At 42.6% G+C, this 12,264-nt stretch overlaps 1 protein-coding gene across 8 annotated transcripts in view; it reads left to right on the forward strand.

Annotated features, from left to right (window-relative positions):
- Positions 1-12,264, forward strand: part of ralgapb (Ral GTPase activating protein non-catalytic subunit beta) — a 166,714-nt gene that overhangs the window by 15,977 nt on the left and 138,473 nt on the right. For all 8 annotated transcript variants that reach the window (XM_073062270.1, XM_073062269.1, XM_073062273.1 and 5 more), the window contains 2 exons: positions 22-208; positions 8,357-8,488. In XM_073062270.1, the coding sequence (XP_072918371.1) occupies positions 22-208; positions 8,357-8,488 (319 nt within the window). The remainder of the gene's footprint in view (positions 1-21; positions 209-8,356; positions 8,489-12,264) is intronic.

The raw sequence follows: 12,264 nt of genomic DNA on the forward strand, positions 1-12,264 counted from the left end.
CACTTATTTGCTTCTCTTTAGGTGGTCTGGCAGAAAATCTTGCTGATAAGTTAATTGGCGTACTCTTTGAAGTCTGGTTCCTGGCTTGTACACGATGTTTCCCAACACCGCCGTACTGGAAGACAGCTCGAGAGATGTTGGCCAACTGGAGACACCACCCAGCTGTGGTAGAGCAGTGGGGCAAAGTCATCTGTGCACTGACATCTCGGTTAGTCCAATTCAACTTATTGTTGCGACTGTAAAATCATTTTCATTTTCATGTTTAAAATTGGAAGGAAACCATATAAATTAATTCAAATTAAATGATAATATTTGGCAAAAGAACCCCTTCTCTCAAAATCAAATCGAGGATCAAAAGTTCTACTTCTAGTTTAGAAATTGTAGAAAATAAAGATTTCCAAAAAGATTTTAATGAAGAACATGACCAGAATATATGTGACAAAGTGGCTACTTCAGTTTTACACCTATCGCAATAATTGTCTATGTTAGGAAATATTTTGAATAGTCTCTCTGTTGTTAAGTAATAACGGTGAACAATTTTAAATTGAATTAAACAGTGATTGGCACGTATCAAGGAAGAATTTACCATTTTCAGAACTCGCAACCTATCTTCATTAACAAAGGTCATATTCTCTCTTCCAATATTGTTTAATCTTTAGTGAGAAGTTATCTTTTTGTAGTAAAAATAAATTATAAATTCTACCAATGGAACCTCTTACTAAAAGATTCATATTCAAAATAGTATCCAACAAATTAGATTCTTGCATATATGGAAACTTAGATAAGTATTTTTGTAAAAAATGTCTAACCTGAAGATATTGTGGAAAGTGTGTATGAGAGAGAGAATATTTGCTAATTAACTCTTCAAAAGTCATCAATCAACCATCACAAAATAAATCTGCAAAAAAAAAGATCCCCGTTAAATCAATTGTCCCACAGCCTTGCTAGACGTAATAGATCATAAATAACCTTTTTAAAGCCGACTCCTTAATATTGAAGGCAGGTGAATGGGGTTGAGGGGGATAATAAATCACCTATAATGGAATGGTGGGCAGACTCAATGGCCTAATTCTAATCCTATGCCTTATGGTCTGATAGTCTAATATAAAGGAAAGTATGAGAGGATGTCAAAGGATTTTTTTTATGCGGAGAGGAGTGCTGAACGCTGAGCCAAGGGTGGTGGTAGTTGCAGATACTTGTCTCATTGCTACTGTAGCGCTCCGGTTAAGAGTTTTACTACTTACGCTGTAGGGTTTTTCATTTAATTACTTTCTGTAGAATCAGAATGTTCTGCTGTTCGTATTTGGGTTTCAGGAAAAGATAAGAGGCTATGTTGGGTCAACCAATCAGGATGGTGAATTGGGGGAAGGTTCTAGAGAAAGCTGGGTGGAGAGGAATTTGTGACAGACCCTGGTGGGGGTTGTGGTCTGTTGGAGAGAGAAGATCAGGAGAGATGGCTGTAGGAACTGAAGCGTGCACTTCGATGGAGTACAAGATGGGAAGTTCTACCGGTGATTGGTGATGAGGAGTCGGCGCCATGAGCAATGGACACATCCAGCTCCAACCTTGTGCACATTTAGACTGGTTTAATTATAATTGACCCTTTTATTTTTTCTTCTTTTCTTATTTTAATAACTGATTAAATTAACATTAGTAAATACACATTTACAATTGTATGTGGTGAACAATCTGTTATTTCTTGCTGACAGATAATTGCATGTGGGCAGTATTTACACTGTATTCACTCAGGTCGTGGTTCAGGTGGTTGAAACATCTGAAACACTCCATTTTGGTGGGGCCCAAGTCATGCTGACCCTGGATGTACAGAGTGTGATAAAGGTGGCTTTCTCACCACTGAGTCCAGTGGCTTTTAGCAGAGTGGCTAATGAACCGAGTTTCTAGAGAAAACCAGCGAAGGGAGGGTTTCACTACTATCAAGCAGGAGGTACAGAGCCTGAAGGCACGCACTCAGTGTTTCAGGAACAGCTTCTTCCCCTTTGCATCAGACTTCTGATTGGGCAATGAACACTACCTCACTATTTTTTCTCTCTTTTTGCACTATTTATTGAATTTATCTTTTTATTATTTTAGTATTTTTAATTATTCTGTATTGCAAATGTACTGCTACCACAGAACAACAAATTTCACAACTTAGGCCAGTGATACCATTTGATTCTGTCTCTGGTATATTAGGGATATAAGAGGAGAGGCTGTACTTGATCTGGTATTGGGAAATTAACCTGATCAGGTGTCAGTTCGCTCAGTGGGAGAGCATTTTGGAGATAGTGATCACAATTCTATCTCCTTTACCATAGCATTGGAGAGGGATAGGAGCAGGCAAGCTAGGGAAACGTTTAATTAGAGTAAGGGGAAATATGAGGCTATAAGGCAGGAACTTGTATTACAATTACAGCACAGAAACAGGCCATCTCGGCCCTTCTAGTCCGTACCAAACACTTACTCTCACCAAACCTGGAGGCATAAATTAGGAACAGATGTTCTCAAGGAAATGTACAGAAGAAATGTGGAAAATGTTCAGGGGATATTTGCGTGGAGTTCTGCATAGGTATGTTTCAAAGAGACAAGGAAAGGATTGTGGGTACAGGAACCGTGGTGTACAAAGACTGTTGTAGATCCAGTCAAAAAGAAGGAAAAGATTATGAAAGGTTCAAAAATCCAGGTAATGATAGATATAGAAGGTTATAAGGCTAGCAGGAAGGAGTTTAAGAATGAAATTAAGAGAGCCAGAAGAGGCCATGAGAAGGCCTTGGCGGACAGGATTAAGGAAAACTCCAAGGCATTCTACAAGTACGCGAAGAGCAAGAGGATAAGATGTGAGAGAATAGGACCAATCAAGTGTGACAGTGGAATAGTGTGTATGCAACCGAAGAAGATAGCAGAGATACTTAATGAATACTTTGCTTCAGTATTCACTACGGAAAAGGATCTTGATGATTGTAGGATGACTTAGAGTGGACTGAAAAGCTTGAGCATGTAGATATTAAGAAAGGATGTGCTGGAGCTTTTGGAAAGCATCAAGTTGGATAAGTCTCTGGGACCCGATGAGATGTACCCCAGGCTACTGTGAGAAGCAAGGGAGGAGATTGCTGAGCCTCTGGCAATCATCTTTGCATCATCAATGGGGACGGGAGAGGTTCTGTAGGGTTGGAGGGTGGCAGATGTTGTTCCCTTATTCAAGAAAGGGAGTAGAGATAGCCCAGGAAATTATAGACCAGGGAGTCAGACAGACAGACATACTTTATTGATCCCGAGGGAAATTGGGTTTCGTTAGTCGCACCAACCAAGAATAGTGTAGAAATATAGCAATATAAAACCATAAGTAATTAAATAATAGTAAGTTAATCATGCCAAGTGGAAATAAGTCCAGGACCAGCCTATTGGCTCAGGGTGTCTGACACTCCGAGGGAGGAGTTGTGAAGTTTGATGGCCGCAGGCAGGAATGACTTCCAATGATGCTCAGTGTTACATCTCGGTGGAATGAGTCTCTGGCTGAATGTACTCCTGTGCCTAACCAGTACATTATGGAGTGGATGGGAGACATTGTCCAAGATGGCATGCAACTTGGACAGCATCCTCTTTTCAGACACCACCGTCAGAGAGTCCAGTTCCACCCCCACAACATCACTGGTCTTACGAATGAGTTTGTTGATTCTGTTGGTGTCTGCTACCCTCAGCCTGCTGCCCCAGCACACAACAGCAAACATGATAGCACTGGCCACCACAGACTCGTAGAACATCCTCAGCATCGTCTGGCAGATGTTAAAGGACCTCAGTCTCCTCGGGAAGTAGAGATGGCTCTGACCCTTCTTGTAGACAGCCTCAGTGTTCTTTGACCAGTCCAGTTTATTGTCCATTCGTATCCCCAGGTATTTATAATCCTCCACCATGTCCACACTGAGTCCTTGGATGGAAACAGGGGTCACCGGTGCCTTGGCCCTCCTCAGGTCTACCACCAGCTTCTTAGTCTTTTTCACATTAAGCTGCAGATGATTCTGCTCACAGCATGTGACGAAGTTTCCCACCGTAGCCCTGTACTCAGCCTCATCTCCCTTGTTGATGCATCCAACTATGGCAGAGTCATCAGAAAACTTCTGAAGATGGCAAGACTCTGTGCGGTAGTTGAAGTCTGAGGTGTAGATGGTGAAGAGAAAGGGAGACAAGACAGTCCCCTGTGGAGCCCCAGTGCTGCTGACCACTCTGTCTGACACACAGTGTTGCAAGCGCACGTACTGTGGTCTGCCAGTCAGGTAATCAATAATCCATGACACCAGGGAAGCATCCACCTGCATCACTATCAGCTTCTAACCCAGCAGAGCAGGGCGAATGGTGTGGAACACACTGGAGAAGTCAAAAAAACATGACCCTCACAGTGCTCGCCGGCTTATCCAGGTGGGCATAGACACAGTTCAGCAGGTAGACGATGGCATCCTCAACTCCTAGTCGGGGCTGGTAGGCGAACTGGAGGGGGGTCTGAGTGTGGCCTAACCATAGGCTGGAGCTGCTCTAGAACAAGTCTCTCCAGGGTCTTCATGATGTGGGAGGCCAATGCCACCGGTCTGTAGTCATTGGAGCCACTGGGGCGCGGCATCTTCGGTACAGGAACGAGGCAGGACATCTTCCACAGCACGGGAACCCTCTGGAGACTCAGGCTCAGATTAAAGACATGGTGAAGTACTCCACATAGCTGGGGGGCACAGGCTTTGAGCACCCTGGGGCTGACACCATCCGGGCCTGCAGCCTTGCTTGGGTGGAGACGTTTCAGCTGTCTTCTCACCTGTTCAACTGTGAAGCACACTGTGGTGGTTTCAGGTGGGGGAGGGGGTGTATTCATGAGAGCAGGGTGGGGGGCTGTGAGGAGGGGTAGGAGGGGAGAGTGGAGTATGTGTTGGTTGGGGGCCAACAACAGATGAATCATATGTGGGATGGGCAGGGGCCACTGTCAGATCTGTTGAAGAACAGGTTAAGTTCCTTGGCCCTGTCCACGCTGCCTTCAGCTCCTCTGTTGCTAGTTTGCCAGAACCCAGTGATGGTCCTCGTCCCACTCCAGACCTCTCTCATGTTGTTCAGCTGGAGTTTCCACTCAAGCTTCCTCTTGAAGTCTTACTTCAGTGGTGGTAAATTGATGGAGAAGATCCTGAGAGGCAGGATTTATGAACATTTGTGAGGCATAATATGATTAGGAATACTTAACACGGCTTTGTCAAAGGCAGGTCATGCCTTACGAGCCAGATTTAATTTTTTGAGGATGTGACTTAAACATATTGATGAAAGTAAAGCAGTAGATGTAGTGTATATGGATTTCATCAAGGCATTTGACAAGGTACCCCATGCAAGGCTTATTAAGAAAGTAAGGAGGCATGGGGTCCAAGGGGACATTGCTTTGTGGATCCAGAACTGGCTTGCCCACAGAAGACAAAAGAGTGGTTGTAGACAGGTCATATTCTATATGGAGGTTAGTGACCAGTGGAGTGCCTCAGGGATCTGTTCTGGGACCCCCTACTCTTTGTGATTTTTATAAATGACCTGGATGAGGAAGTGGAGGGATGGGTTTGTAAGTTTGCTGATGACACAAATGTTGTGGGTGTTGTGGATGGTGTGGAGAGCTGTCAGAGGTTACAGTGGGACATTGATAGGATGCAAAACTGGGCTGAGAAGTGGAAGATGGAGTTCAACCCAGATAAGTATGAGGTGGTTCATTTTGGTAGGTCAAATATGATGGCAGAATATAGTATTATTGGTAAGACTCTTGGCAGTGTGGAGGATCAGAGAGATCTTGGGGTCCGAGTCCAAAGAATGCTCAAAGCTACTGCACAGGTTGACTCTATGGTTTAGAAGGCATATGGTGCATTGGCCTTCATCAATCGTGAGATTCAGTTTAAGAGCCAAGAGGTAATGTTGCAGCTATATTAGATCCTGGTCAGACCCCACTTGGAGTACTGTGCTCAGTTCTGGTCACCTCAGTACAGGAAGGATATGGAAGCCATAGAAAGAGTGCGGAGGAGATTTACAAGGATGTTGCCTGGATTGGGGAGCATGCCTTACGAGAATAGGTTGAATGAACTCGGTCTTTTCTCCTTGGAGTGACAGAGGATGAGAGGTGACCAAATCATTGACATTTAATGTATAAAGAATTGTTCTCAACACAGACCCCTGTCAGGACCACTAGTCACTGGCAGCCAGCCAGTAAAGGCTCCCTTTATTCCCACTCTTTGCCTTCTGCCAATCAGTCACTCCACTGCTTTATCCATGCTGGAATCTTTCCTGTAATACCATGGGCTCACAGCTTGTTATGCAGACTAGTGTGGCACTTCGCCAAAGGTCTTCTGAAAATCTAAGTACATCACATCAATTCTTTGTCAATCCTGCTTGTAACTTTTTCAAGGAATTCCAACTGATTTGTCATGCAGTTTGTCCCTTGAGTATACCATGCTGACGATGGCATATTTTATCATGTGCCTCCAAGTATCCTGAGACCTCCTACTTAATAATCGATTCTGACATCTTCCCAACCACTGAGGTCAGACTAACTGGCCTGTAGATTCCTTTCTTCTGCCTCTCTCCCTTCTTGGAGAATGAAGAGACATTTGCTATTTTTCAGTCTTCTGGAATAATTCCAAAATAGAAACAGAAATCGTTCATGCGTTGGATCTTTGACTTCTTCACCAACAGACCACAATTAGTAAGGATAGACTGTCATATCTCTGCTAGGATTATCTTTAACACTGGTGCCCCACAAGCCTATGTCTTCACCATCCCCCCACTCTCTATACACTCAGGACTGCGTGGCCAGGTTGTACTCTAACTCCAAGTACAAGTTTGCAGATAATACTGTTGTAGTGAGCTGTATCTCAAGTAACAGTGGGTCTGAGTATAGTAAGAAGATAAAGAGCTTAGTGACATGGTGTCATGACAACCTTTCCGTCAATGTCAATGGACTCATAAAAGAGTACAGCGCAGAAACAGACCCTTCTGCCGATCTAGTCCATGCTGAACCATTTAAACTCTCTACACTTATTGATCTGCACCAGGACCATAGTCATCCATACCCTTTCTATCCATGTACCTATCCAAACTTCGCTTAACCATTATAATCAAACTCACATGCACTAATTGTGCTGGCATTTCATTCCACACTCTTACCACCCTCTGAGTGAAGTTTTCCTCCATATACCCTTTAAACTTTTCACCTTTCACCCTTAACCCATGACCTCTGTAGTCCCATGCAACCTGAGTGAAAAAAGACTACTTGCATTAGCCCTATTTATACCCCTCAAAATTTTGTATACCTCGATCAAATCTCTTCTCAATCTTCTACATTCTGAAGAATAAAGTCCTAAACTATTCAGTCTTTCCTTATGACTCAAGTCCTCCAGACCGGGCAACATCCTTGTAAATTTTCTCTGTACTCTTTCAATCTTTCTTACATCTTTCCTGTAGGTAGGTGACCAAAACTGCACACAATATTCCAAATTTGGCCTCACCAATGTCCTATATGCATCTCCTGTACTCAAAACATTGTTTTATGAAAGCAAGGTGCTGAGAGCTTTCCTTCCAACCCTATCTGCCTGTGACGCAGCATTCAATGAATTATGCAGATGGTCATTGACTTCAGGAAGGAAGGAGGTGCATGTGCTCCTGTTTACATCAATGTTGCTGAGGTCAAGAGGGTTGAGGATTTCAAGTTTTTAGGAGTTGGCATCACCAATAGTCTCTCCAGGTCCAACCACATAGAAGCCACAACCAAGAAAGCCGACTGCCTCTACTTCAGATGCTAGTAGTTCAACCATCGTAAATTATGATCAATGCACCATAGAAATTCTTCCATCTGGATGCATCAGTACTTAATATGGCAATTGTTCTACCTGTGACAGCAATAAACTGCTGCTAATTGTGGTCACCACTCATAACATCATAGAAGTCATTCTCCCCTCCAAGGATTTTGTCTACGCTTCTCACTTCAGTGAAGAAGCTATCATAATCAAAGACCCCACCTACCCCAATCATTCTCTCTTCTTCCCCATCCCATTGGGTAGAAGGTACAGAAGCCTAAAAGCACATTCCACCAGGGTGAAGGATAGATTCTATCCCACTGTTGTAACAGTTCCCGAGTACGAGTTGATTTCACACCTTGTTGTCTGCCTGCTCTGCACTTCCTCTGTAACTGTATCACTTTATTCTGCACTCTGTTTTACCTTGTACTCCCTCAATGCACTGTTGTAATCAACTGAAATGTATGAATAGTATGAAAGACCAGCTTTTTTACTGTACCTCAGTATATATGACAATAATAAACCAATTTACCAGTTCACACTAAAATGCTGTTTCTCTTTGATAGGCTGCTGCGATTTACGTATGGTCCTTCTTTCCCTCCATTCAAAGTTCCAGATGAAGATGCAAGTCTCATTCCAGCAGAAATGGACAATGACTGTGTTGCTCAGACATGGTTCCGTGTCTTACACATGCTTAGGTAAGTCAAAGTCATTTTATTATCGAAGTTCATATAGAGTATGTCACCATATACAACCCTGAGGTTCATTTTCTTGTGGGCATTCACAGTAGATCCAAGAAACACAGTAGAAACTATATTAAAAAAAGCACCCAACAAGACGGCAAACAACCAGTATGCAAAAGACAACAAGCTGCCAATACAGAAAAAAGAAAAAAAAGAGAAATAATAATAAATAAAGAGTAATAAAATATAATAATAGAAATATAGAAAACCTACAGCACAATACAGGCACTTCGGCCCACAAAGTTGTGCAGAATCTTAGAAATTACTAGGGTTACTCATAGCCCACTATTTTTCTAAGCTCCATGTACCTATCCAAAAGTCTCTTAAAAGACCCTATCATATTCGCCTCCACCACCGTTGCCGGCAGCCCATTCCGCGTACTCATTACTCTCTGCGTTTTTTTTAAAACACAACAACAACTTACCCCTGACATCTCCTCTGTACCTACCCCCAAGCACCTTAAACCTGTGCCCTTTGTGACAGCCATTTCAGCCCTGGGAAAAAGCCTCTGACTATCCACACGATCAATGCCTCTCATCATCTTATATACCTCTATCAGGTCACCTCTCATCCTCCATCACTCCAAGGAAAAAAGGCTGAGTTCACTCAACTTATTCTCATAAGGCATTTTCTCCAATCCAGGAAACATCCTTGTAAATCTCCTCTGCATCCTTTCTATGGTTTCCACATCCTTCCTGTAGTGAGGTGACCAGAACTGAGCACAGTACTCCAAGTGGGGTCTGACCAGGGTCCTATATAGCTGCAACATTACCTCTCGGCTCCTAAATTCAATTCCACAATGATGAATACACCCTATGCCTTCTTAACCACAGAGTCAACCTGTGCAGCTGCTTTGAGCATCCTATGGACTCGGACCCCAAGATCCCTCTGATCCTCCACACTGCCAAGAGTCTTACCATTAATACTATATTCTGCCATCATATTTGACCTACCAAAGTGAACCACTTCACACTTATCTGGGTTGAACTCCATTTGCCACTTCACAGTCCAGTTTTGTATCATATCAGTGTCCTGTTGTAACCTCTGACAGCCCTCCACACTATCCACAACACCTCCAACCTTCGTGTCATCAGCAAACTTACTAACCCATCCCTTCACTTCCTCATCCAGGTCATTTATAAAAATCACAAAGAGTAAGGGTCCCAGAACGGATCCCTGAGGCACACCACTGGTCAACAACCTCCATTCCGAATAAATAATAAATAATAAGTATTGAGAACATGAAATGAAGAATGGTTTCGGTGCTTTTTGGAGCTGTAGGCACCTAAAGTCTTCTTTAAGCTTTGACTAATTGGGGCAGCTGCTTAACTGGACCAAAATATACAGTTCCTGAAGTGTCCCATTTAACTGGAATCCACTGTATATACACAGCCAAATGAAATAACATTGATCTAGAGCAAGGTGCACAGCATAGTACATATAATATACAATTCACACACTACACAAACTATCTTAGAAACCGTTGACTGAATGGCTTAAAGGCAATTGCCACATTTTTTTTTACTGTGAATTTATTGAAATGTGGGTGTTTCTGCTGATACAGATATTAGTTAACAAGGCAAGACTCCTGTTTTATGTTGAAGAGATGTGTGAAGAGATTTAACTTGCCTTGTTAAATGGAGATGGAAATGAACTAAATGAGTGTTTTGCATCAGCCTTCACTGTGGAAGACACAAGCAGTGTGCCAGATATTGAAGGTGTGAGGGAAGAGAAGTGGGTGCAGTACTATTACAAGGGAGAAGGTGCTCAAAAAGCTGAAAGACCTAAGGGTACATAAGTCACCCAGACCGGATAAACTGCACCCTAGGATTCTGAAAGAGGTAGTGGTAAAGATTGTGGAGGCATTAGTAATGATCTTTCAAAAATCATGGTGCCAGAGGACTGGAAATTGCAATGTCACTCCACTCTAAGAAGGGAGAAAAGCAAATGAAAGAAGGTTATAGACCAGTAAAGTGTTGGAGTGTATTATTAAGAATGAAGTTTCAAGGTACTTGGAGACTAATGATAAAATAAGTCAACATCAGCATGGTTTCTGTGAAGGGAAATCTTGCCTGACAAATCTTTTAGAGTTCTTTGAGGAAGTAACAAGTAGGGTATTCAAAGGAGAGGTAGTGGATTTCATTTACTTGGAATTTCAGAAGGCGTTTGATAAGATGCCACACATGGGGCTGCTTAACATGATAAAATCCTATGGCGTTACAGGAAAGATACTGGCATGGATAGAGGAATGGCTGACAGGCAGGAGGCAGTGAGTGCAAATAAAGAGGGCCTTTTCTGATTGGCTGCCAGTGACTAGTGGTGTTCATCAGGGGTCTGTATTGGGACTGCTAATATTCACATTGTTAATGATTTGACAATAGAATTGATGGCTTTGTGGCAAAGTTTGCAGATGATACAAAGGTAGGTGAAGGAGTAGGTCGTGCTGAGGAATCAATGTGATTGCAGCAGGACTGACAAATTGGAAGAATGGGCAAAAAATTGGCTGATAGAATATAGTGTTGGGAAATATATGATGCATTTTGTAAAAGGAAAAATAGTTAAGACTATTGTCTAAATAGGAAGAAAATTAAAACATCAGAGGTCCAGAGGGACTTAGGAGTCCTTGTGCAAGATTTCCAGAAGGTTAATTTACAGGTTGAGTCTGTGGTAAAGAAGGCAACTGCAATCTTGGCATTTATTTCAAGGGGAATAGAATATAAAAGCAGAGTGATAATGCTGAGGCTTTATAAGACATTAGTCAGGCCACACAGAGTATTGTCAACAGTTTTGGGCCCCATATCTCAGAAAGGATGTGTTGTCATTGGAGAGAGTCCAGAGGAGGTTCACGAGGATGATTTTGGGAATGAAGGGGTTAACATATGAGAAATATTTGGCAGTCTTGGGCCTGTACTCACTGGAATTTAGAGGTGTGAGCGGGGATCTCATTGAAGCCTACCAAATGTTGAAAAGACAAGATAGGGTGGATGTGAAGAGGATATTTCCTTGGGTAGGCATATCCAGAACTCGAGGGCACAGCCTCAAAATTGAGGGATGATCTTTTAGAACAGAGGTAAGGATGATTTTTTTAACTAGAGAGTAGCGAATCTGTGAAATGCTCTGCCACAGACTGCGATGGAGGTCAAGTTCATGGGTATATTTAAAGCAGAAGTTCATCATTTCCTGATCAATCAGGGCATCAAAGGATATAGTGAAAGGCAGGTATGTGAGGTTGAGTGGGATCCAGGACCAGCCATGATGGGATGGTGGAGCAGACTTGATGGGCTGAATGGCCTGATTCTGCTTCTATGTCTTATGGTCAAATTCTTGTTATGGGCACTGTATAGCGGAATGGCAATAAACCTGAACTTGAATGGACTTTCAGCCCACTGGCTGAATTGGCTTTTGCATAAAGCAATTTAAAAAAACAACCACCCCCTTGCCATAGTCCTTCATTTTTATCAAGTTCAAACATGTTTTCATTGTTTCTTTAGAGGATGCAGAGGCTTGTACCTCAACTACTTGTGGCAGACATTCCGTGCTCCAACAGTCTTGAATACTCTTAAACTGCCACCTTGTTTTCTAAACTGATTTGCCTTCTTCACCCCATTCACTGAAAAGATCCCAGTGTAACAAAAATAAGGAATTGCCAAGCAACACACACTTTTTCTCTTGTTTGTAAGGAATTGGCAAAGGAACAGAATTAGGCCATTTGCCCCGTCATGTCTGCTCTA

The sequence above is a fragment of the Hemitrygon akajei genome, chromosome 11 (genome assembly GCF_048418815.1).
Source record: "Hemitrygon akajei chromosome 11, sHemAka1.3, whole genome shotgun sequence".
In the NCBI taxonomy this organism is placed as follows: domain Eukaryota; kingdom Metazoa; phylum Chordata; class Chondrichthyes; order Myliobatiformes; family Dasyatidae; genus Hemitrygon; species Hemitrygon akajei.